Source organism: Hyperolius riggenbachi, chromosome 3, assembly GCF_040937935.1.
Source record: "Hyperolius riggenbachi isolate aHypRig1 chromosome 3, aHypRig1.pri, whole genome shotgun sequence".
In the NCBI taxonomy this organism is placed as follows: domain Eukaryota; kingdom Metazoa; phylum Chordata; class Amphibia; order Anura; family Hyperoliidae; genus Hyperolius; species Hyperolius riggenbachi.
The window spans coordinates 104,909,254-104,936,493 of record NC_090648.1 but is presented as its reverse complement, the minus strand read 5'-3'; the positions used below and the strand labels follow the sequence as shown (position 1 = coordinate 104,936,493).

The window sequence follows — 27,240 nt, the reverse complement described above, 5'->3', positions numbered from 1 at the left end:
CCTCAACAGGTTGCTTCTGGATCCACCCTCAGAGAACACCTCAACCAACAGGTATCTGAATACCGTTTGGTTAATGATCACTGAGGAGTGAGGAACCTCTGGACTTCTGGGAGTCCAGGCTTGACCTGTTGCCAGAGCTGTCACAATTTGCCATGGAGCTTTTGGCTTTCCCCGTGTCAAGAGTCCTATTCCAACAGACCGTCAGTGCAGATGGAAGGATCGTGACAAGATCATGACAAGCTAAATCGCCTAGCACACAGCAGTGTTGATTCACTTATAAAAATGAATGAGGCGTGGATCTCAGAGGGTTACAGCACCGATGTTTAATAAAATTGTTACGCATTATTACCCTGGCGCATACCAGTTACTCCAGGCCACACGTACGCCCTGGCTACAGGCACAGCTATCCTGCACCAGCACCCCAATGATATCTTTCTTCCTTATACTTTTTTGAAGACCCTCGATTAGCCAAAAGGTCCCCACGGAACTTTGCTGTTCTTCATCCCCTGCCATTTACTAAAGTTCTACTAATGGGGGAGACCCGGTGTGGTGTCGGCATGCCCTAGAATTGTTATAGTGCAATCCAGCTGATGGACAGCAAATTTCAGAGACATGCACAGTTGCCCTATAACAGTGCGCTGCCCAGCACGGAAGCAGGTCCGAAAAGGACTGCACCATTCTCCACACGGACTGCTCCATTACTTTAGTACCACAGCAATAGCAGAGATAGGAGTAGATGAGTGATGTTCCACCTCCTCCTGTCTCTGCTATTGCTTTTTGAGGCACTAGAGCAGCCTTTCTCAGCCTTTCTTCCCTGGAGGAACCCTGCAAATAACTTTTGTATCTCAAGGAACCCTTGCAAACAATTTTTTGATCTCGAGGAACCACTGCATTTATTTTGCAGGAGGCATGGTCTTTAACCCTCTGGGCAATACAATTACATCGCCCAGGAGGGGGCCCAGCACTTTTTTTTAAATTTTTTATTTTTTAAATCATGTAGCGAGCCCTGGGCTCGCTACATGATAGCCGCTGCGCAGCGGCATCCCCCCACCCACTCCGATCGCCTTTGGCGATCAGAGTAAGCAGGAAATCACGTTCAGAACGGGATTTCCTGCTGGGCTTCCCCGGTCGCCATGGCGACGGGGCAGGATGACGTCATGGACGTCGTGACGTCAGAGGGAGTCCCGATCCACCCCTCAGCACTGCCTGGCACTGATTGGCCAGGCTGCGCAAGGGTCGGGGAGGGGGGGGGCTGCGCGGCACGGCGGGGAGGGGCGGATCGGCAGCGATCGGAAGTTACACGCAGCTAGCAAAGTGCTAGCTGCGTGTAACAAAAAAATTATGCAAATCGGCCCACCAGGGCCTGAGAACTCCTCCTGCGTGACATCCCCCGAGCTCAGCTCGGGATTATCGCCCAGGAGGTTAAAAGTATGTGTGGCTATTTTTTTCACTACCCCCTATTACACTGCCAATCATTATACTGTCTCCTTATCCTGGTGCTTTTTATTAATGTGCTCATTATTATTCTGTCCCCCAATTTAACGATTTAATGCTTCTTTTTACAGTACCCCCTATTATGTGTTCTATTATATCTCTCCCACCCCCCCCCCCCCCCCCACCCCATGATAGGAGAAAATGCCAAGGAACCCCTGCAGAGTACTCAAGGAACCCTGGGGTTCCAGGGGAGTACGAGAGGATTTGCTGCTGGGAGACTTGGGTGTTGGATACAGCCGGTGTGGCTTATCCTGCTGCTGCACAAGTTCCCGGCGACTTTAAATACTATTCCCCCTCTAGGTCCACGTGGATAGTGGGGAATGATGTAATTCGGCTTCCAGCTATTGCTGGAAGACGAATTACAGGGCTTTAAAAGTAACTTCAGCTCCGTCTTCTGACGGCACCGAAGTTACTCCCTGTGCGCGATGAGCTGAAAAAGAGCTGCAATCGTTACTTACCTGGTGCTTCTTCCAGCCTCTAGATGTCTTCTGGGTCGCTCGACGCAGGTCCAGTGCTCTTTGCTATCCGCCCGTAAAGCTTGCTTAGCTGTCAGCGTTTCTGCGCATGCCGCTGCCCACACCGTCACTGGATGTGTACTGCGCCTGTGCAGTAGTCTGCACCCAATGACGTGGGCGTGTTCATGTGTGGCCGCGCATGTGCAGAAGCGATGGTGAGTTGGCGAGCTTTACGAGCAGGACAGGGGGTAGCAACGGACCTGCGGTGAGGGACCCAGCAGATTTGTACGGGCTGGAAAAAAACCCGGGTAAGTAATGATTGCTGCTCTTTTTCACCTGGTTTGTCCTTTAACCACTTCACATCCAGACCTTGTTTCCCACTTATGGACCAGAGCAGTTTTGACAGTTTAGCTATGCCTGTATTTAATCAGAAATAACTTTAACCCTACTTATGACACAGAAACGAAATATATATTGTTTTTTTTTTTTTTTCCAGGACAAACTAGGCTTTCATTGTATGCCATTTTTTCCCTCAAACAATTTTGTTTTCTATGAATTTTAATGGGAAAACAAGGAAAAAAAATAGGAAAAAAAACGCATTATTTCTCAGTTTTACCAATTCCCGTTTAAAAATAAAAAGTGGTACTGTAGATAAAAAACAAAAATTTTGTTTGGCTATTCTTACCGCTTATCACAAAACTTAGATTATGTTCCTGTCACAATTTATGGTGAAGTTATTTGATTCTGAAATAATGCTAAAGTGTGTATTTTTCACTATGAACTGAGAAAATGAAAGTATTTTTCATAGTAAAAATCAATCTCATTAGCTCAGGAAACATATATTCCCGTTCACTAATTAGTGCTGCATCAGATAGTGCCAGAAATGTTCACAGGAACAAACCCAATCCTGTACAACACTGCTTCTGCTGCAAGACGTATATCTACTGACTCGTGCCTTAGATGAAGTCACAGAGGACGTAGATATACTGTAGTGGTGGATAACTTGGTTAAGATCCCTGATGGCTCATCGCAAAGTACATCGATCGCTTGACTTCCCCTTTTATGCCCGTCGTGTAACTTCGCGAGCAGGAACAATCGCTGAACTAGAGCCGGAACAAGGTCCTCCAGCACCCAAGGCTGAGACACCAAAGTGCGCCCCTCCATCCCTCCCACCCCAGCCGTCACACTAGTGATGGGTCGTTCGCGAACGATTTGCTGCGAACGACAAGAGCCGGCTCTCAGTTTTAAAAGAGCAGATGCCTCAGCCGCCCCACAGAGCTCTGCTTTGCTCTGTAATAAAGGGCGCTGAGGCATGCTGGGAGATGTAGTCCTCCTCTTCCAGCTTGTAGGAGTGTATGGGGCGGAGCAGAGCAGTAGCAGGAGGGATTGCCCCATTCAGAGAAGCAGTCTGGAGTTGTCATGGAGATGGGGGCGGGGCTTTTACTCCGATTCTGAGTGGTGTCTAGTGATATTTAATGAAGAGCCGATTCAGAGCCGTAAGAGCCGGCTCTTTAATGGGAGCCGATTCAGAAGAGCCGATTCTCTGAGAAGAGCCGGAATTCCCATCACTGTGTCACACACTGATTGCTATTAGACTAAGAGGTGCCCCAGGGCCTCAACACCTTCATCTCTAGTTATCTGGCTTGCAGTCACTGCCATGTATCCCCTTTTCTTATTTCTCTCTGCTTTATACACAATAGGGGAATGGTAGCTGAGTGAGTTTTGTGTCCCCTCCTACACTGCGCCGAGGCTGGAGCCTCTCTCACCTCTGCATTGGCCCAGCCCTGCGCTGAATGCTCATAGTCAAGGGGAGTTGTTGGACTCTGATTCATAAAGCTTTTTCACCTGTTTTACTCTGTTTTCACCTTACGTTACATTGTTAAGCTCTTAGCTCCCAAAGAGCAAAAATATCATATTAAAGTGAACCTAAAGCCATGGGAAAAAAATGAGATGAACTCACCTGGGGCTTCCCTCAGCCCCCTGCAGCCGATCGGTGCCCTCGCAGCTCCGCTCCGATGCTTCTGCACCCGCCGGCGAACACTTCCGGTTTGGCCATCACCGGCCGACAGGCATGGGAACGCGAGTGATTGTTCGCGTTCCCAGCCTGTATATCGCCCCCTATGCTGCTATTGTGGCCAGGAGGCCGCAATAGCAGCATAGGGGGCGATATACTGGTTGGGAACGCGAACAATCACCCGCGTTCCCATGCCTGTCGGCCGGTGACGGCCAAACCGGAAGTGTTCGCCGGCGGGTGCAGAAGCATCGCAGAGGCACGGCGAGGGCACCGATCGGCTGCAGGGGGCTGAGGGAAGCCCCAGGTGAGTTCATCTCATTTTTTCCCCATGGCTTTAGGTTCACTTTAAGGTAAGAAAGGTAATATTGAAATGAAGTTAAACGGAACAACTTACTTTGAGGGCTCGTTTCCACTCGAGCGAATCTGCATGCGTTTCCTGCATGCAGATTCGCTCAACCAATACAAGTGGATGGCGCCGTTTCCACTTGTCAGGAATTCTGTGCGGCTCGCTATGCAGAAAAAAATCTGCACAGCAGAGCCGTCAGAATTCGCACGCCGCACACCCGCACGCGAATCGTCAGTAATGTAACTAAATAGGAAAACCGCAAGCTCTTTAGTCTTGCGGTTTTCCCGGCGTTTCCGCATGCGATTTCGTCTAAAAACCCATGTCAATGCTCGCCAACATTGACATGGTTAAAATCGCATCGTTAAAACCGTGGGCGATTCTGTGTGAAAATTCGCATGGAAACGTCAACGAATTCGCAACCGCATGCGGATTCGTCGACGCGGTTTCCGCGAGCAAATCGCGCCGCTCAAGTGGAAACGTACCCTCAGTGATTATTTTGCTTGTAAATTTGCTGAAAGGTTATTTTTATTATTTAGGTGATAAACAAGTCATTTATAAGAAGTTTTGTGAATAGAGCCCTTTGGGTGGTGATTATTCTGCTTTATACTACCTCCAGCTTTCATCAGAGCTGCCTGTTGTACTGTGCTAATGTTCGGCTCCCGAGTTCATCACATGACAAACTCAGTCAGGAGCTGCACAGAAGTAAAATACACCAGAGGGCTCTGGTGAAAGCGGTAGAGATGGGAAGTTCGGATCTTTTCAATGATCCGGATGATTCGAATCGGATCATTGAAAAGAACCGGATCTTTGATCCGAATCTCGGATCATTTTACTACGGAAGCATTCGGGGGTGAAATGACTAGCAGGGCAGGAGAAGGAGAGGGGGTTGGACACATACAGAGAAGGGGAGAAGATGCACAGAGGGCAGGGAGTGGACAGAGAAGGGAGGTGGGAAGCAGAGAGCAGAAATGTTTGCACACAATAACCACATGCTGCAATCATATGCTTTACATATATTTCACCTACATGTTCATCTGTATACCTTGCATGGAAACGTCGCACAGTGATAGAAAGCATTCCCCAAAGATAAGTGCAGCTGTTTAGTGCCGAGTGCAGGAGGATCATATTGCACAGCAATCACAGTGCCTGCAAAGTTACTGAGCTATGCTGAGCTGAGCCAAAAGCTTCCAATGTGATCACTGTGCACAACTACGGAACAGACAGCCTGTAATGAACAGCACGTTATAGCCAGTATGTGTGCTCTACACATATCTGGCAGTGGCGGGCACCCATGTCCTCTCTACCTGTCCCTGCAAGGCTGGCTCTCCTGAGTCCCCTCCAACAGAGCGATCCATCTCTGCTCTGCTACCTTCCAGGACCCCGCTGCCCGCTGAGAGGGGGCGTGTCGCTCCTGGCCCCGCCCCTTTTGCGATCCGATTCACTCATTTTGATGATTCGGATGATTCGACTCACAAAATAGATTCGGATCAAAGATCCGAATCGTTCATGATCCGGACAACACTAGAAAGCGGAGCGATGCACAGAACTAGACGAGGCATGCAAGGCGGAAAGGGTCTACATTGCATCCTTTGGGGAGGAGCGCGTCAGCCACCGGGCAAGTAAAGGGAGTTTAGGGTATCCTGCATGTATCCAAGTAGAGCAGCACTGTGCCACCGTGGAGCAATGAATAATAGTGTTGTCCGGATCATGAACGATTCGGATCTTTGATCCGAATCTATTTAATGAGTCGATCATCCGAATCATCAAAATGAACGATTCGGATCGCAAAAGGGGCGGGGCCAGGATCGACACGCCCCCTCTCAGCGGGCAGCGGGGTCTTGGAAGCAGAGCTGAGATGGATCGCTCTGTTGGAAGGGAGGCAGCCTTGCAGGGAGACAGGTAGATGAGAGAGAGGGGACATGGGTGCCACTGCCAGATATGTGTAGAGCACACATACTGGCTATAATGTGCTGCCCATTATAGGCTGTCTGTTCCGTAGTGCTGCACAGTGATCACATTGGAAGCTTTTGGCTCAGCACAGCTCAGTAACTTTGCAGGCACTGTGATTGCAGGGCAAAATGATCCTCCTGCACTGGGCACTAAACAGCTGCACTTATCTTCTGGGAATGCTTTCCTTCACTGTGTGACGTTTGCATGGAAAGTACACAGATGAGCATATAGGTGAAATACATGTAAAGCATATGATTGCAGCATGTGGGTATTGTGTGCACAAACATTTCTGCTCTCTGCTCGTCCCTCCTCCCTTCTCTGTCCACTCCCTGCCCTCTGTCCATCTTCTCCCCTTCTCTCTGTGTGTCCACCCCCCTCCCCTTCTCCTGTCCACAGCAGGGAAAGACCTGTCCTGCTAGTCATCTCACCCCGAATGCTTCGGTAGTAAAATGATCCGAGATTCGGATCAAAGATCCGGATCTTTTCAATGATCCGATTCGAATCATCCGGATCATTGAAAAGATCCGAACTTCCCATCTCTAATGAATAAAGGGTGGCTGAAAGCAGCCAGGAACTGTCAGCCCACAACAAATATGGCGAGTCTCGACTCCGACGTCAGAACTTGATCAGTTTGGGCATGCGTGTTTTCAATGTCCCCCATCGGTCTGCTAGCTAATGCTTTACAGCCATCTTCTGAACGGTATACTTCCGCAGAGTAATTCTAGCAGCACTGTTAGTGTTTTGTTGTTTTCCCTGTATTCTCGCCCTTATAATTATGTGGTAACTTGATTGCTGTCGTCGCTTGTCACAGCAGGCGAGGCGTTATGCTGACGGGCAGGAGTAAGTCTAGAACTACTTTATGTGGGCGGAGTGATATTAGTGCAGCGGCAGTTTTGAATTTGAATCTGTAGGACAGGAGAAGAACGGCGAGGGCAGCAGCTGCGTGATCAGCGGTCACGGTGTTCTGTATGTTATTCCTCTATGGCTGGGCTTCGTAACGGCACCTGACGGGGAGCAGCACGTATTAGGGTGGTGTGTCTGATAGGATTTGGCTTTTAGTTGTGTATTGTCTGTATACAGCACAGTGTGTGTGCACTGATATATACAGGCTGCTAATATGATTCTGGGAGAAGGTATATGCTGCTGCTAGCATTGTATCTGGACTTGTTATAACGATGGTCCTGGCATTGTATCTAGTTGTATTATGCTTGTTTAGTTGTTTAAGTGTTTGATGATAAAATGCAGAATGTATCTACACACAGACATAGAACATTATTGCTTTCTATGATTAATGGGTGAGCCCTTGATAGTTCATTATTGGTGCTCTTTTTTGTTTGTTTTTTTTACATCTGTATCTTATGCTGGATACACACTGTGCGTTCCCGCACTTGATGCGCCGCTCGATTATTTCTGAGCGCATTTCGATGATTGTTAGATTGATTCACATGCAAAGTATGCCAAATCGACCTAACGATCCATCGATACGCGAAGCGGACATGTCGGAAATAATTGAGTCACTGGGAATCGAGCGGCCCATTGAGTGCGGGAATGCACCGTGTGTATCCTGCATAAGCCTGATTCCGGTCTCTCTCTTTCTCTCTCTGATCAGATCTGATTAGAAAGAAATTGCTGGCTGCCTATACACCACAGGCCAATTCTTGATTGATTTCAGTACGAAATCTCTCAGAAATCGGCCTCTGTTGATGCCTTCCAAATGTAAATGTAGAGGACAGTTCCAGGGGTTCCGTTGCTCGTCCTGATATCACACGCTGTTACTGCTGCACACCGATGCTTGTAGCTACACAGATTTGCATCCAATGATAATTATTGATTCGGATGGTCATACACCACATTGCTAGATGTATGGCCACCTCTACACTATGCTCCTTGCATTTTAACACTTATTTTTCTCCTAGTTGAATTTGATGGACAGTTGGCGTTTTTTTTTTTTTTCTTCAACCAAACTATCTGTAACGAACAACAGATTTGTTCATGGCAATGCTCTGCTCTTGTTAAATGTGCACATCCACACTGTGTGCGTTTAATTCTGGCGCAGTGGTGTTGTGCTTGAGAGGGGTTGCATGGTATGAAAGTACTTTTATTGTCTGAATGGAACTAATTGCAATTCTGAGCCTTTTATATCCTGCTTGTAAGGCCACGTTCTCAGTGGTGTGTTGCAGTGCGACGGCTGCTTTATAACATGGCTTACAGTAACGCACCACCTATGCAATGTTCAGTGTGGCGGGTGCATTGTAGTGATGGGAATTCCGGCTCTTCTCGGAGAATCGGCTCCCATTATTGAGCCGCCTCTGAATCGGCTCTTCATTAAATATCACTAGACACCACTCAGAATCAGAGTAAAAGCCCCGCCCCCGTCTCCATGACAACTCCAGACTGCTTCTCTGACTGGAGCAATCCCTCCTGCTACTGCTCTGCTCCGCCCCATACACTCCTACAAGCTGCAAGAGGAGGACTACATCTCCCAGCATGCCTCAGCGCCCTTTATTACACAGTAAATCAGAGCTGTGTGGGGCGGCTGAGGCATCGGCTCTTTCAAAACTGAGAACCGGCTCTTGTCGTTCGCAGCAAAGAGTTGGTTCTTAGAGCCGGCTCGTTCGCGAACGACCCATCACTAGTGCGTTGCGCTACTGTTACACATGCGTGTTAAAGGAGTTATCAGGCAATGTGTCTAATGTAAAACACGCCTGCGTGTAACCTTTTTTGTAGCTGAATCGCGCCCTCCGTTTCCCCGAGAAATGCATCTATTTAGCGTGGTACGCCCCGGTCGGGGGACCCGACCCCCGAGGTCGGGCTCCTCAGCGACCCGGAACTGCATTGTTAACGCAGGCGTTCTCAATGTGCGGACGCTGGCGCAGAGAGCTTTCAAAGCATGCATCCGTACCTTCACGTATGGATGCGCACGCATACTGAGCTGCCAGAGGAGGGGTTGCAGTGTTCTCCCCAGAATTTTTTTCCAGCCGGGTGGCATGAAATAGTAGCTGGGCGGCATGAAAAAGTAGCCGGGTGGGGCGAGATGAAAATGCAGGGCAACTCTGCTTACAGCATAGGAGGAGGTGAGGAAGTGAGCCGATGACAGCCGGGTGGTCATCAAATCTAGCCGGGTGGAGCACCCGGCTAAAAGAACCTGGGGAGAACACTGGGTTGAGCTTGCTTCGTCACTCGTAAGCCAAACCTTCTGCCTCAGCCACCGCCCTAATACACGCCCACTCCCTTCAGCTGCCGCCTAGCCTGATGCGCGCTCCCAGCACAGATCATCCAAGGAGGAGGCGGCTGAAGGGTGTGGGCTGGGAGGAGTGGAAGTGATTGATGGGCGGTGACTGAAGCGGAGGGTTTGGCTTGCGAGTGACGAAGGCAAGCACAAACCCTCCTCCGGCACTCTACTACGTGTGCGCAGCCGTGCCTCAATGTACGGCAGCACGCAATGAATAACAACTTCCCCCTGCGTTCCAAAACGGGGAAGTGAGCTACCTCAATGGCATTATTACTTCCGGGGCAGGAAATAAAAACGGCCTGAATTGCGGAGTCGGTGAAGCCCTGTGGGGGGGAAAAAAACATGCGATCCAGCTCAGATTGGGCTTGTGCACAGGGGCAGGTAGGCCATTTATATTGACAAAAATTTGCCTGATAACTCCTCTAACAGTGAAGTATACTTTTCGAGTGTATGTTTCACTGTAGCTAACGCAACGCATGTAGAACAATGCAACGCTTCTGTCCTGATCCGTTGTGTTCCTGCTATCACAGGGAACACAATGACCACTGTGAACATGGCCTAATACTTTTATTATGTATATTCGATCTGGCAGTAAATCTGCCAGGAAATCTCATTGTGTTTACTAGGCATTAAGCCTGGTTCACACCATACAATTTCCCATCAGATCGACAGGTTAAAATGATTCCCAATCAAATGATAGGTTCGGATTTTGTGCCGTAGAATTGTGCATAAATTGTATGCTGTGTATGGCGATGATTGACAGCGCCGTTCACGCAGGCGCAGTACTGAGCGACCTGGAGGTCGCTCTGACGCCATTGCCGGGGACCGGGACGGACCTGCGGCGAACGGTTGCGAGGTGAGCTGCGGCGAGGGACATCCTGGGAGCTTGAAGGAAGGAAGCCCCCGGTAAGTACCACTCATTTTACTATACTTTCCCTGATGACTCCTTTAAGCCACAAACCCCAAGCAAGCATGCAGATCAGATGCTCTGGCTCAAGTCTGGCTGGATTAGCTTCATGCTTGTTTCAGGTGTGTGATACATACACTACTACAGCCAAAGAGATCAGGACGACAGCCAGACAACTGGTATTGTTTAAAGGGGAGTGGGGGGGGATGATGGCAGCCTCCAAATCACTCTCACCTCAGGTTCCCGTTTACTGCACAACTGAGGCAAGAGGGATAGGGAACATATTTATTTTCTTTTAAAGGATACCCGAAGTGACATGATGAGATAGACATGGGTATGTACAGTACCTGGCACACAAATAACTATGCTGTGTTCCTTTTTTTTTATTTCTCTACCTGAAAGCATTAAATATCAGGTATGTAAGTGGCTGACTCAGTCCTGACTCAGACAGGAAGTGACTACAGTGTGACCCTCACTGATAAGAAATCCCACTTTTTATCTCTGTCCTGCTCTCAGAAGCCATTTTCTGCTAGGAAAGTATTTTATAGTTGGAATTTATTATCAGTGAGGGTCACTCTGTAGTCACTTCCTGTCTGAGTCAGGACCTGATAGTTAACTCTTTCAGACAGAGAGAAAAAAAGGAACACAGCCTAGTTATTTGTGTGCTAGGCACTGTACATACACATGCCTATCTCATCATGTCACTTCAGGTATCCTTTAAAGAGGAACTGTAATAAAAAAAAACAGCCCCCCCCCCCTCTTCTCAACCCTCGGATCCAGTGCTAGCAGGCCCTGAAAAACACCCGACAAGGATGTCTGCTGTGGTGCAGGCGCAGTAGTGCCTGTAATATTTACCTTCCAGGATCCAGTGCAGGCACAGTAGCGGCTTTCTGATGGGTTCCGGGGGAAATGGCCAACCCCAATCGGGTCCACTCTACTGCGTAGGCAAGTAGCGCCTGTGCAGCAGAGCAGTCCCGATCAGGCTAGGCTATTTTCACCGGAGCCCGGACTGAAAGCCCCTACTGCGCTGGAGCCAGGAAGGTAGGCTTGAACGATTTTAGGAAAACATTTGAATTCAGCGATTTCTGGCTGATATTGCGATTTCAATTCGATACACGATTTCCTTCAAATCAAGCTGTTCCCCCTCTGTCCCCCTGTCTCTTTGTGCCCCGTTAGCCTCTTTATGCCTCCTCTGGGTCTTTCTCTCTCTTGCCCCCTTTGTGTCTCTGTGCCCGCTCTGTCTCTCTCTGTGGCTCCTCTGTCCCCCAAGATGCATCAGTTCTTGACATAGCTTCAAGCACGAGTCCAGCGATGCCCGTCTATCCACTTCGCCTCCTGCAGGCTCTAATGCACGGAATACTTCCTATATGTCATATGACATACAGGAACCTGGAGTTTTGCCAAGCACAAGAGCCGGCAGATGGTGATAGAGGACGGACAGCGTTGGACTCGTGGGAAAGGTATGTTCAACTCTGTGGGCCACACGCGATGGGACGGATGTTTGGAGCCACTTCTTCAAACTTCCCCATGTGGAAATGACGTGATCGCGATAATTGCCGCTTTGGTGATTGTGAAATTGTGTTCTTGGTGATCGCGATTTCGATTTAAATTCGATTTATCTTTCAGGCCTACAGGAAGGTAAATATTTACATCACTGCTGTTGCCTGGCTATCCTGCTGATCCTCTGCCTTGAATACTTTTAGCCATAGACCCTGAACAAGCATGCAGCAGATCAGGTGTTTCTGACGTTGTCAGATCTGACAAGATTAGCTGTGTGCTTGTTTCTGATGGTTTTTCAGACACTTCTGCAGCCAAATAGATCAGCAGGGCTGTCAGGCAACTGGTATCATTTAAAAGGAAATATAGGGCAGCCTCCATATCCCTCTCCATTCAGTTGTCCTTTAAACAGTCCCCCTATATTCTTAGCAAGTGACAGCACTGAATATCTATTTAAAGGGAACCTGAAGGGAGAAGCATATGGAGGCTGTCAAATTTATTTCATTTTGATCAATGCCAGTTGCCTGACAGCCCTGATGATCTATTTGATTGCAATAGTGTCTGAATCACACCAGCAACAAGCATGCAGCTAATCATGTCAAGCACCTGATCTGCAAATGCTTGTTTAGAGTCTCTGGCTAAACGTATTAGGCACAGGTCAGCAGGGCTGCCATGCAACTGGTATTGTTTAAAAGGAAATGAATATGGCCGCCTCCCTATCCCTTAAGCTGTCCTTTAGGTGGTATGGAAGGTCTGCAAGGCAAGGGTGACAGATTCTCACAACACTGTTTTGTATAAAGGCAGTTACAATAGAATAGGCAGGTGTGTATTACATTTTTTACCTGTATGTGTGATGTGATTCTAGGTGACCAGGTGATGGCGGTGAGGAAGGCATTGCAGGAGATCCCTATACTCCCTCCAGGGACTGAACAGCAAAGTTTTGTGAGTGTAAAAGATGAGGCGACTCCGCTCTTTTTCCATAAGAAAACCTCTTCAGCAAAGGTACATTCGAAGTACATCAGCACTGAGGAGTCCAAGGAAAATGTCACCCCAGCAGCCTTAGACAATACTTATAAGGAGACCTGTCAATGTGAAATGACTGCTACAGAGAAAAGTGATGTCAGCAAGCAAACTGATGCAGCAGGACCGCTTACCCTAGAGAACAGTGAAACTGCAGTAATGACTGTGGAGGCTGAGAATGTGGCCACCCCCAAGCGGGACACTGATATTACAGATTGGAGTATTGAAGAAACTCTCTCACCACTGAATTGGCGTGGTGGAGAGTCCGTCACACCAGTCGATTTCTCCAAAGTCACCATAGATGATTTGGGCATTTCCAAGGAGAGCTTCACCACTAAGTGCGCAGGTGAGGGACAAGCATGTATGTGATTGTATCGCTTGCTTCATCTGCTGTTATGATTCCTTTTGTTATAATTACAGAAGGCCTACCGTGTTTCTACCACAAAGTACACCGGTATCTCAGATGGCTTTTGTGCTTGTAGTGTCTGGTTATTTGGGCTGGTGATGGCTTTAAAACTTTCCGAGGCATAAAAAAAGGAAAAAAAAAACTGTATGGCTGGTTCACACTTGACATCGCCTGTGATCAGCAAAGTGCTGCTAGTGTATCCCTGTGGGATCATTCTCACTGCAGCGAGAATCAAAGCGTAAATTGCGGCAAAATCGCGATTTGCGCTCAGAGTATGAACCTGGCCCTTACCTAAGAAGGAAGCCTCTGCAAGATCCAAGGTCTTGCCACATCATCCTGGCCCTCAGTGTTGTTGCACACAGACCCCCAAATGTTTTGTGGCCTTGCTCCTCTACATGCATGAGGGTGGGTGCACTTACTGCGCAGTGTGGCCATACTCGCACAGTGCGGCCACGTTCATTCATGAAGAGCGCTGTGATTATTAAGAGAGTCCTAAGCAGTGGATTGGAGGACGCTTCCTTTGATAAGTATAAGGTGTCTTTTTGTTCTGTCTTTGATTTTTGTGCTCCTCCATGCATGGGAAGGGGGAGAGGGGCTGGGTGATAAGGGGGAGGGTCTGCCAGAGGTGGTCTGTAGAACAGTGTGGGAAGCCTCCACAGCAGGGGTGTCAAACTCAAATACAAATTTGGCCACAATTGATCACTGGTGCTCCCGCCCCTATTCAGTTACCTGGTGTCTAGCCCACAACAAACACACACCCTTCCCTATATAGCTCCCTAGTGTTTGGTGCTTGCCCCAAACCTCCCCCATACGGCTTCCCTGGTATTCTAGGGCTGCATCCCTGGTGGTCTACAGTGGGCCAAACATAATGTAAAGTGGGGAAACCACTTGGGGGGCCAGATTTGACCCGCGGGCCGGAGTTTGACATGTATGCTCTACGGGATCTAGAGGCTTTTTTCTTAGGTCGCCTCTGGTACACTTTAAAACAAGAATTTGAAATTGTTCAGCTTTACGAGAAGAAAGTGGGACTTCCATGATGCATCACTTTTGCTCAGTGGGTGTATATGCAAACCATTTAAAATAAGGGAAATCTTCCTTGTTGAACATCACATAACTGGTGCTTCTGTTAGTAAGAATTAATGATAGTCAAACATTTCTACTTAGAGATTGGTTTTGTTGAAACCCTCATGCTTACAGCCTTGACATAGTGATAATCCCCCAAGCAATAAGCTTACCCTCTGTGTTCCAGTATATTTTTAACCAGTGTGTTTTATTTTTTAGGCAAAGGAAAATCCCCCCGATCCCTGCACAAGTACAGGCGCAGATCCACCATTGGAGTCCGTGGATCGCCAGAAATGAATTTTCTGATCCGCCAGATTGCACTTCAGAGAAGCAAGAATGGAAGTCAGCCTGAGCCCCGGGTAAGGGAGTTGTCCTTTTAAAATCAGGATAAAAACTATACAATACATGCAATTTCATATAATGATGGTACCAAAGGATAAAGTATCCTTTTTTACCACCATTTTTTTCTTGTGTTAAAGCGGACCTGAACTCAGAACTTCCTCTCTGCTCTAAAAGAAAAGCAACAACACAATAACCTTTAAAGAGTTACATTTCTTTGTAACAACTGATACAGATCCTGCAATAAATCCTGCAATGTGTCTACTTCCTGCTTTCTTGGAAGTAGGCATCCCGTGTTTGCAAATGAGCTCTCTGCCGTGGCAGATGAGGGATTGAATTACAACTTGAGCTTAGTCACAGGTGATGGGGATAAGACAGGCTAAACTCTAAATACATACAATGTGCATTGCTATATATTTTTCTTCTGTCTCAAGAAGAAACACTGAACAGAAATTGTTTTTCCTCCACGCTGATCATTCAGAATTATCCTTTAATTCTAAAATACTTTCTGGAGGAATTAAACCTCCTCTACAAGAGGGTTCAAATGAAATAAGCTTTTTAAAGGACCACTATCGCGAAAATTGTAAAATACTTGTAAACACATACAAATAAGTTTTTATTTATTTTTTTTCAGGGTAAAATTAGCCATAAACTACTTTTCTACTTATTTTCAGTTCTGTCAGATTTCTACTACTTACTGTAAGTGTCAGCAACATAGGAGAAAAGTAAATTATAGCTCATTTTACTCAGGAAGTAACGGACTTCTTATTTGTATGTGTTTACATGTATTTTACGATTTTCGCGATAGTGGTCCTTTAAAAAGACATTGGCCTCAATTCACGGAGCATTATCAAACGTTTATCAAACACTTTATCAAACGTTTGATAATTTACCTCATGGGTAAAATCTCACTAAGGTGTTATATATTTGTTGAACGTTTTATCGGTAAAACATTCGATAAATATATAACACCTTAGTGAATTTAAAATGAGATTTTACCCATGAGGTAAATTATCAAACGTTTGATAAAGTGTTTGATAAACGTTTGATAATGCTCCGTGAATTGAAGCCACTGAAGCGAAAAAAAAACTATGATGTTATGATTTGTATGTGTAGTACAGCTAAGAAACAAAACATTAAGATCAGATACATCCGTCTAATTGTTTCCAGTACAGGAAGAGTTAAGAAACTCCAGTTGTTATCTCTATACAAAAAAGCCATTATCTCTACGACTTTCAAAGTCATGGAGAGGGCTGTTTTCTGACTTTTATTATCTCAACTGTTAGTTAACCATTTACTTTTCCTCTGGCAGAGGAGAGGTCATTAGTTCACAGACTGCTCTGAAAGAATCACTTTGAATGCTGAGTGTTGTGTAATCTGCACATATTAGAGAATGATGCAATGTTAGAAAAAACACTGTATACCTGAAAATAAAAATATGAGAATAGTTTCTTTGCTGCTAATCTTCTAGTGATTATTCATTGTACACAACCAATTCATTATATCATATATATTTTTTCGCTTCAGTGTCTCTTTAAGAACATAGTCTCCTGTTTTGAAATGTTTGGGTTCACATTGGACCTCGGGATATCTGGTATGTTCCCATGCATTACAAAGCTCACACTTGGATAACAACACTTCGCACTTCGGTTTAGTGGTTAATGCTTGCAGCACTGCAGTCCCCAGTTTAGCTGGGTGTGAATACTAACTGCATGTTTCCTTTGAGTTTTAGCACACTGAGCACAATTTTTGCGTGATCGTTTGAATTTGCACTGAGGTTGCATCTTGTTCCTGGTCCCTTAGTATATTTCAGCTTTCCACCTCTATCTGGACAGCAGACAAGTGTCCTAAGATCTCTGATTTTAGTTATATTTGTAGAGAGCTAAGTCTCTCCAAGTATGGACAGAAAAATCTCACAATGCAGAAACTTTTCCAGCAATACTGTAATGGTAATATGTTTATACAAACCTTCCAGCCTCTGACATCTGGGAGGGTGTGTGGCAGTCGTGCCACTCGCCCTCCTTTCACTGTTGATTCATTGGCATGAGCACATACCTGTTACAGCCATAGACCTCCCCCGCACACTTCTCATTAGTACTGGGGATGTTGCCTATGCAGACATTCCTAAGATGGGGAGGCCAGTGCTATTCAAAGCTGCAGTGGAGGTAAGTATGGGGGGGGGCAGGGGGGGGGGTGTTCAGTCAGTTAAGAAAAAATATGGAACTGGATTTTAAAACTACCTAATGTTGTGTAAGTCCTTCACGTGCTTTCAAAACCGCTCTTATTTAAAGGGAACGTGAAGGGGGGGGAGAATCATAACTGGGGCTTCCTCCAGGATTAGCGCTCCCTCGCCGTCCTCAGCTGTCTGGATCATCTACAATTTGTCACGAAGGTCCTCCGGTTTGGGGGCATTGTGCGTTCCCGGTGACGGGAGAGCGTGCAGCCAGACTGCGCCGACTGGCCCCAACTGAAAGAATTTTGGGGGCCGAATTACGTATGATCCAGGCGGAGAAGGACAGCGAGGGAGCGATCAGTCTGGAGGAAGCCCCAGGCATGTATACTTTTTTTTTTTTTTTTCCCCCTTGAGAATGTACTCCAGAAGACCTCCAAAGGTGTTCTATAGTATCTGGCAAAACCATTTTAGCAGCATATCCTTTTAAAGTGGGTTGAAACTCAAATTTCATCTATGGTCAAAAGCATTAAACACAGCATAACACTAATAGCTAAAAACATGTGAATGGTTTCCAAGTTACTGGAAGGGTTAATACTCCATTTAGCTACCAACTGCTAAGCTTGCTATCAGACTATCAGATAGCGTTGGAAGTGTACTAAGTTGTGTAAACAATGCAGTTCTGTATCCAAGGAGGGGTTGAGCAGAGAACTTTCTCTCCTTGCTCAGTAAGAGGGTGCATGTAACCAGGAAGTAAGGGGGTGCATGTCAAGCTGCAGGGTTTGTAAAGGGCCTCTGACAGAGGAGGAGAGGAGCACACCGGCTGGATTGGTAAGTGCTTCCGCTGTGCAGTCTGCAACTATATGTTCACAATATAAGATGCACAGACCACTTTTTTTTTAATGAAGGTAGTTCTGCTTATAATCATATCAACTTATATTTAAGTACATACAGTACTTTTATCTCTCACTCTATTTAATCACAGACAACCCCATTTTCATCTCCACGGAATTCTATTCTGAGACAAAAAATATCTGCCTTTCGTAATGCTTTCCAAACGGTTGAAGAGACTGAAGGGAAATTGCAGTTTCCGGGATTCTCTGAAGAGGTGGAAGAAAAAGCATCTGATCCTCGCAGTAGCAAAATTGATGGTAAATGACACTGAGTGATCCTAAACGTAATTAACCTAAATAATTGGGCTGAGCAAGTCTTGTGTCCAGTAGTGTTGCTTTTACGGAGTAGCTACATGCGCTTCACGTCTCAAGTCACGCTCCACGCCACTCCCACACTCCCTCCTTCCAAGCTGAAGGAGGAAATGTGGGAGTGACTTGAAGCACCATGTGGAACGCATCGGATCAGACGGCCGCATGGGTAAGTTAATTCCCCTTCCGCAGTCACATCTGTCTCATTAAAATTTTGATGCCAAGTAGCTACAAGTACATAGCTACTGGGTAAGAAGAATACTGTTAAAGTGGAACTAAACTCAGAACTTCCTCTCTGCTCTAAAGATTAGCCACTGCATGATCACCTTTGGGGGGAAAAACATCTTCATTACAGCTTATGGAAATCCTGAAAAAAAAAAAAATGTACAAAAACATCTGCACACTTTTTAAAGTTGTTACAATCTTGCATAACATACAACAACCTGTATCTTATAGGGTACCTGTGTCAGACACAGAGGGAAAAAAATCAAAGTGAAATACTTAACTCAGTAGAGGTAAACCTCTGTATAAGCTAGTTGCCGCTGTCGTTCTCCCTCCATTGTACAAGCGGTTTTATATTACTGCACAGGATCCAACCCTACTGGTGCCCACGTTTGTACATGAACAGGAGTGTGGCTACGAAGAATAAGGGGGTCCTGGTGAGTAGTGGTGGGGTAGTCCAGAGGTTTCCCATTACTTGTGTCATTTTTTTTTTTTATCCCCTACCCCCCAGGTTTCCTTTCTGCTCATGTTTCTTGTTTCTCAGGTAATAAATATGAAGTGGTAGAACCTCCACAGAAAAGGCCGAGAGTGAATGATGCTTTACCTCAGGTGTCCAGTGAACCTCTACAGGTCCCGGCACCACCGTTACCTGCACAACCACAAGAGAACACGCAGGTATGATGCCACCCCATGCAAAGGGCTAATGTTACAGCTGCTGCTTTATAAGGCCTGGGACCCACTAGCAGTGCTTTGTCTAAGTGCTTGTGATTTAAAAAGTGCTTGCTGATGTAATACTGTGTGAGTGATCCCACTTGAAGAATGTTGTTTTTTTTTTTTACTCTTTCCCGACCGCCTAACACCGATGGGGCGGGGTTTTGCAGGGGATCGCACGCGCATCCCCGCTTGCATGACGGAGCTCCGCTTCATCATCAGTCTAACAGCAGCAGTCACCGCTATTAGACTGTTAGATGGTCAAACCGCCGTTAACAAATAGAAAAAAAAAATACACTGCCTGCAGCAGCAATCAGAGCCCACCAACAGAACGCTCTGTTGGTGGGCAGAAAAGGAGGCAAAATTCATTTGGGTGGTAAGTTGGAATGGCTGAGCAATTAACCTTTAACGCTGTGCAGTACCGAATTTTTAAATTGCAAATTGCCAGTTATCACGGCAGTGATATCAATGTCCTATACTTTACATTACACTAGTGCTTTTAAAAGCGCCTGCGATTAGCGGTAATTGGTCACTAATCACCCCAGTGTGAATGGGCCCTAACAGCTAAGCCACACGGCAGAGTGTTTTTCGATCGGTTTGCGTTTTTAAACACCCACTCCCATTGACTTTCATTAAAATCGTGAAAACCACAGCGAACGTGATTTTAAAAAAAAAAAAGTGATTGTGGTAATTTTACCGCAATTTTAATGCAAGTCAATGGGAGCATGTTTTTAAAAATGCCAATGGATGGGAAAACGCTCTGCAGTGTGGCTCAGGCACTAAAAGGATTATATCGCACTGCATGGATGTGAACGATCATATTGGCATTCCTATCTGTTAGTGCTGCTCTGATTCGTTTGCACTGAATGAAGCAGAACTGCAATGCAGCAAAAAAAACTTTTGTGTGATTGGTTTTCCCAGCAGCAGACTGCTTTGGTGCGAATGTGGTAAAGGCCATTTATGGCCTGTTAACCTCACTGTTATGATTGTTTCGTGATTTTAGTGTCTAAGAGCAGTACAATTTTTTTTAAGTGCTATTAGACCCTAAAACCAGGAAAAAGACATTACTGTAGAGAGATCTGCAGCAGCCCCTGGGCAGACTTGCCTCCCCAGGATTACCGCTTCCCAGCAACTTTTTTTCTTTTACTTTAAGCCTCACTCGGGATTACTGCAAAGTAGGTTAAAGTTCTAGCAGGCCACATATAATGTGCAGTGCACTATTGAATAGCACCACCACTTGTGTGAACAATATCCTAAGCAGAAGCGGTTTGAGTAATAAATGTGTAAGTGTGTTGGTGTGTGCGTGTTCACAATCTTCTGCATTTGTACACTGATAAATTCTCTTCTTGCATCTAGAGTGTTCAGGAGGGAACCTTTGTTGGAGAATATCTCTGAGTCCGATGGCTCTTTAGCTTCTAAATTACTGACCGTCTCCAAGTCTCGTAAGTGACCATTCTTACCATTAATTTATGTACGCGTTAAATCTTTGTATGACCTCAGGAGAGCAATACCTGTGAGGTGATCAGTTGATTGGATCATGTTGGGGGGGGGGGGGGGAGAGAGAACATATTTAAAAAAAAAAAATAGATTTTATTAAAAAAAAATTAAATCTTTAATTATAAAAGATAGCGGCAGCAATCGGATCCCACCAACAGAAAGCTCTGTTGGTGGGCAGAAAAGGAGGCAAAATTCATTTGGGTGGCAAGTTGGATGGCTGAGCAATTAACCGTTAAAGCTGCGCAGTACCGAATTGTTAAAAAAAATTGCCTGGTCACTGGGGGGGTGTTAGCCTGTGGTCCTCAACTGGTTAATAGGTATCGAAAGCATAGGTCTGCTTTACAGGGAACTCGAGGTGAGAAGGATATGGAGGCTGCCGTATTAATTTTCTTTTAAACTATACCAGTTACCTGGCAGCCTTCTGATCCTGTCTCTAAAGGTGGCCATACACTGGTCGATGTGCCATTAGATCGACCAGCTGACAGATCCCTATCTGATCGAATCTGATCAGAGAGGGATCGTATGGCTGCCTTTACTGCAAAACAGATTGTGAATCGATTTCAGCCTGAAACCGATTCACCATCTGCTGAGCTGCTCCTGTCCCGCCCTGTCTTCCCCCCCCCCCCCCCCCCCCCCCCCCCCCCGTATACATTACCTGAGGCTGGCTCCCGGTCCTCTTCTCCGCATTGCACGGCTCTGTTCCGGCTCCATTACGGCGCTTCCTGTGTTACTCCGTGACCAGGAAGTTCAAATAGAGCGCCCTCTATTTGAACTTCCTGGCACTGCAGTGACACAGGAAGCGCCGGGATGGATGGAGCCGGAACAGAGTGGTGCAGCACGGAGAAGACGCCCGGGAGCCAGCCTCAGGTAATGTATACTTGATCGGCCGCCGCTAGCGACGCGCACTTTACCCACGGGTGATCGAGGGTAATTTCCCGCACGGGCGCGATCGACGGACCGATCCGATTTCGGGAGGAAATCGGATCGGCGGCTGCGTTTACCGCGAACGATTGGCAGCAGATTCGATCCCAGAATCGAATCTGCTGTCGAAACGGCCGGGAATCGAGCCAGTGTATGGCCTGCTTTATACTTTTAACCATAGACTGTGAACCAGCGTGTAGCAGATCAGGTACTCTGACTCGCCTGTTTTACTGGATTAGCCATATGCTTGTTCCAGGGTTTTGACCCAGACACTACTTATGCCAGAAGATCAACAGGACTGCCAGGCAACTGAAGTTGGAAGCAAATCTGGCAGCCTCCATATTCTTTAATATCCTTTAAAGAGACTTTAAACAAAATTTTCAGCCTTTCTTCTATCCTATAAGTTCCTGTACCTGTTCTAATGTGGCCTGTCTTACTGCAGCCTTTCGTAGTTGCACAGTGGCTGTATTATCTCTGTTATATAATCTAATCTTCTTTCCTTTGTCAGCTTTGTCGCTCAGGCAGGAATGTGCTGCTCTGCTGTGATAGGTTGAAGTTATACACTCCCTCTCCACGCCGCCTCCTGGCTCTGTATGAGTCACAGACTGAGCTTCTCTCAGCCTATCACATGCTGGTTAGCAGCCATGTTTTTTGTTTGTGTAAACTGCCTAAAACTGGTAATTACAAGCCAGGATTGCAGCAGGGAGTGGCAGAAACAGCACAGAAGGGCCCAGGAGAGCATAATGAATATGAATGGTATGCTTTTTATTGTAAGAATTTGAGTACAGATTCACTTTAATGGGAATCTGAAGTGAGAGGGATATGGAGGCTGTCATGTTTAGTTCCATTTAAACAATGCAGGTTGCCTGCTTATTCTGCCTCTAATCCTTTATAGCCATAGACCCTTGAACAAGCATGCATATCATGCCTGATTAGCTGCATGCCTGTTTCCAGTGTGTGATTCATACACTACTGCAGCCCTAGAGATCTGCAGGACTGCCAGGCAACTAGTATTCTCTAAAAGGAAATATAGCCACTACCATATCCCATAGCACAAAAGATATATTATCTTGCCAATATTTCTTCACTTGTTTAGAATCGCTTTAATTATTTTAATGGGGACTGATTTAATACAGTTCCCACTGTGAACAACCATGTATCCCTCACTGCTGTAAAATAATCTGCGTACTTGTGGCTTGTATAAGCAGAGATCAGCCAGGACTCCTGCAGTGATGTAACAGCTGCCACACTGGCTGTGCATGCTGGGAATGGAAGCACAGCGTGTCAGTGGGAGCTCTGTGATACAGACAACCTGTAAGAGTGTCACATGGAGCATTATTATTCTACTTTATTAAGCATTTAACACATTATGCAACATTGTAGAATAAATTGGTGAGCAGTGCAGATTACAAATGTGACAAGTACAGAAAACCTGGGAGGGGAGGTGGATCCGGCAGCATCAGGCTTACAATCTGAGATGGAGGAACATAGGATACATGAGGTAAGAGGGATGCTAGTGGTTGGAAATAACGGGAGTCAGCAGTTAGGGCTTGTTTCCTATGACAGTGTTCACATGTACGCGTTTCGATTGCAATGAAATCGCAAGCACGCTAAATGTACCATTTTCTGAGCGCTTTGGCTTAATGGAAGGTATAGGGAGATCGCAAAGCGATGGAAAAAGTGCTTTAAATAGCGATTTCCAGAGCGCTTTTATGAATAAATACATTGTATTTATTAATTTCCGGGTTAAAGAGTTCACTTCCTAACGTCAGGAGGTGAAAAAAATCGCTGAGCAAAAGCGCTTAGAAAAAGCGCTTTTCTAATTGTAAATCGCAGGCTAAAGCTCTTAAAAAATTGCAGTATAAATCGCTCAGTGCATGTGATAGCGCTGGTGATTTTATAAAGTGAACAAAGCCTTAGTGGCTGATTGGTTATTGTTAGAGTATAGGGTAGGTTGTGTAAGAGAAGTTTTGATGGTTTATCTTATACATCTGAAAGGTGAGGAAAGCCTTCTAGGGCAAGCACTACAGTGTTATCCCCAGAATTTTTTTCCCAGCCGGGTGGCATGAAAAAGTACCTGGGTGGGACGAGATTGGAGAATGCAGGGCTGGTGCTTTTTGTGTGAAACTTCTGCTTACAGAATAGGAGGAGGTGAGCTGATGACAGCCGGGTGCTCACAAAAACTAGCCGGGTGGAGCACCCAGCTAAAAGAGCCTGGGGAGAACACTGCACTAGCATTTTATTGGAAGAGTGCAGCCCAAGAGAAGTCTCACACCTGTGTGTGGGCACCGATAACAACGCAGGGTGTGCGAGATCAGAAGTCTACACAAGATATAACTCCTGAATTGATTTGAAGGCATTTGAATTTGATTTTCTGGTGGATAAGTGTAGCAGAGAAATGGTGGGGAGACAGGGTGGCATGTGGTGTGTTACAGCAGCCCTAGAAGTGAGGAAAATTAGGTCGTTGCGGACGAGACATTTTACTAAACCGAAAGCATTTAGATGCAAAGAAATAGGCCAATAGATGTGAAGCATGGAAGGCTCAAAATCAGTTTTAATTAGAACAGGGGAGTACAGCTCTATTTTAAATCCAGAGTTTTCCTTGAAGGACACCTGAAGTGAGAGGGATATGGAGGCTGCCATATTTATTCCCTTTTAAACATTGCAAATTGCCTGGCTGCCTTTGTAGATCAGATGTATGACAGGATTCGCCACATGCTTGTTTCAGGTGTGTAATTCAGACACTACTGGTGCTGGTAGGATGCCAGGCAACGGGTATTGTTTAACCATTTACCGCCATCCTAACGTATTAAAACGTCATGCTTACCGCTATTAACAGCAACATGACGTTTTAATACGTCGCGCATTCCCGCCGCTGCTACCGCCGTGTGTCCGCCGCTACCGCCGCCATTACCGTCGGGATCCCGTGCTGGGCGATTGGGGAAGAGGACTGAACAGTCCTCTACCCAATCGCAGTGCCTGGAGTGAATGGACGTGACCGCGAACAGCGGCTACGTCCATTCACATAAACAGGAAATGTAACAGTTTAATAAAGTGTGTAAAAAAAAAAAAAAAAAAAAAAAAAAAAAAAAAAAAGTGAACACGTCCTATGAGTGTTCACCAGCGCCATCTTGTGGCCAAAAAGTATATTACACTTACAAAATACATACATTTTCAAGTATATACACATCATTAATAAAATTACACTTCCAACCCTCCCCCCCCCAAAAAAACACTTGTAAAAAAAAAAAATCAGCTTAAAAAAAATAAATAAATAGTTACCTTAGGGACTCAGCTTTTTTTATTCTATATTTTATGGGGGAAAATTAATTTTAATTTATTACATAGGGGCTTGTAATTATGGCCAGAACAAACAGAAAAATAACCACTTATATTTCAAAATAATATACTGTCGCCATACATTGTGGTAGGGACATAATCTAAACGGTTTAATTATCGGGACCACTGGGCAAATAAAACGTGTTTGTTTTATCCACAGGAGAATGTTTAATTTTAAAACTATAAAGGCTGAACACTGAGAAATAATGATTTTTTTTCTTTTTTTTTCTGTTTTTCTCATTAAAATGCATTTAGAATAAAAAAATTCTTAGCAAAATGTACTATCCACAGAAAGCCTAATTGGTGGCGAAAAAAACGAGGTATAGATCATTTTCTTGTGATAAGTAGTAATAAAGTTATTAGGGAATAAAAGGGAGGAGCGCTGACAACTGAAAATTGCTCTGGTCCGTTAGGATAAAAACCCTTGGGGGTGAACTGGTTAAATGGGAAATAATTATGTCAGCCTCCATATGCCTCTCACTTCAGGTGTCCTTTAATTACTGCGATCTGCCCAGTTACTATGACAAGCAATGGGAATATGCATTCCCGGTAGGTGTGTTGTGTGTAGCAAAGTCCTGTATTTCAGGGCCGCGTAGAGTTGGTGTTGGATGACAGAGAAGTAAGTATTAACCAGGGATGACCCAAGGCTCAACTTTGAGCTAGGTGGTTTCCACCTCACTGGGCATTCCATCAGGGGGAGAGGACTATAGAGAGAGAAAGAGAGAGCCCTAGCTCCCAGTACCTCCCGCATCATAAGCCACAGCCAGGTGTTTAATCTTTGCAAAAAAAAAAAAGAGTAGAATAAACCCGTAACTTCATCTCTATACACCGTCTAATGTTAAGTGTATGGGACATAGACATCACCAGAGCTATGGAGTGACAACTAGCTTGTAGGATGGGGACAGCACCTCTTAGTAAGAGACTATACACCCCACAACCTACCAAAAATAGTGACTGAGCAATGCAAGGCCATGCCGAACTAGTCAGCTGTAGCCATGTTGTGGTCTTTGGTTTTTGAGATTTACTATTCTTTTACCCAGGTTGAGATTGCAAACTTTTGCCACCTAATAGCAGATACCTTTCTAAAACATCCAGGCCAGGTTTAATTGGACTACTTAATGAATATCTTCTACTTTTTCTTAAAACTGACTAGCCCAACTCCGGGGTGTCTGCTTTAGCCTAGACCAGGGGTGCCCACACTTTTTCGGCTTGCGAGCTACTTTTAAATTCGCCGAGGCCAGGAGATCTACCGGTGTTTCAAATGCACCTCCTCCTCCCCCCCCCCCCCCCCCCCCCCCCCCGGAAACGTAGTTAGGTATAGGTCCCTTCAGTATAGGCTAGCCGGGTATAGGTCCCTTCAGTATAGTTTAGCTGGGTATAGGTCCCTTCAGTATAGTTTAGCCGGGTATAGGTCCCTTCAGTATGGGCTAGCAGGGTATAGGTCCCTTCAGTATAGTTTAGCTGGGTATAGGTCCCTTCAGTATAGTTTAGCCGGGTATAGGTCCCTTCAGTATAGGTTAGCAGGGTATAGGTCCCTTCAGTATAGGTTAGCAGGGTGTAGGTCCCTTCAGTATAGGTTAGCAGGGTATAGGTCCCTTCAGTATAGGTTAGCTGGGTATAGGTCCCTTCAGTATAGGTTAGCCGGGTATAGGTCCCTTCAGTATAGGTTACCTGGATATAGGGCCGGTGGCGTCCAGGTCTTCAGGCCTGGCTTCGGTGGGCAGCGTGAGTGGAGTCGGAACTCGGACGTTTTCCGCCTCTCCACCCGATTGGCTGCGCGCCTCTCCTCCCCTGATTGGCTGTGCGCCTCTCCTCCCCTGATTGGCTGTGCGCCTCTCCTCCCCTGATTGGCTGTGCGCCTCTCCTCCCCTGATTGGCTGTGCGCCTCTCCTCCCCTGATTGGCTGTGCTCCTCCCCTCCCCTAATTGGCCAGGCTCTCTCCTCCCCTCCCCTGATTGGCCAGGCTCTCTCCTCCCCTCCCCTGATTGGCCAGGCTCTCTCCTCCAGCGGCCAGCAGCAGAAACTGCGATATACAGCTGCTGGCTGCTAAATTCAATGGGACGCGGCCAAGAGGCCGCGATCTACCGATTAGCCGGTCGCGATCTACCGGTAGATCGCGATCGACCTATTGGGCACCCCTGGCCTAGACTTATCTAATGGACTGGTCTAGGCCAATGCAGTCAGGCGTGGTAAATTTCTACTTGTATGGTTAGAAAGTTGCCGTATTCCACAGGTGTCAAACTCCAGTCCTTGATGGCAATATCCTGGCCAGTGTTTAGGATGGACTGAAAATGGTCAAATGTGTTCTACTTGATGAACCACGCTTCTCCTGATTCAGTCCCATCCGTTAATTTGAGGTGTGCCAAACGTGCGAGGACCTTGACCCTTGAGGACTGGAGTGAGTTAAACATCCCTGCTGTATTGGGTGGAGATCTCAAAACCTATTGGAGTCACTA

General features: G+C 46.1%; 1 protein-coding gene across 1 annotated transcript in view; it reads left to right on the top strand.

The window, feature by feature from the left end:
- CDCA2 (cell division cycle associated 2) overlaps window positions 1-27,240 on the top strand; it is an 82,780-nt gene that overhangs the window by 29,270 nt on the left and 26,270 nt on the right. The window contains 6 exon segments of the mRNA XM_068274724.1: window positions 12,761-13,261; window positions 14,603-14,742; window positions 17,878-18,043; window positions 18,861-18,991; window positions 20,384-20,397; window positions 20,399-20,469. Coding sequence (XP_068130825.1) covers window positions 12,761-13,261; window positions 14,603-14,742; window positions 17,878-18,043; window positions 18,861-18,991; window positions 20,384-20,397; window positions 20,399-20,469 — 1,023 coding nt within the window.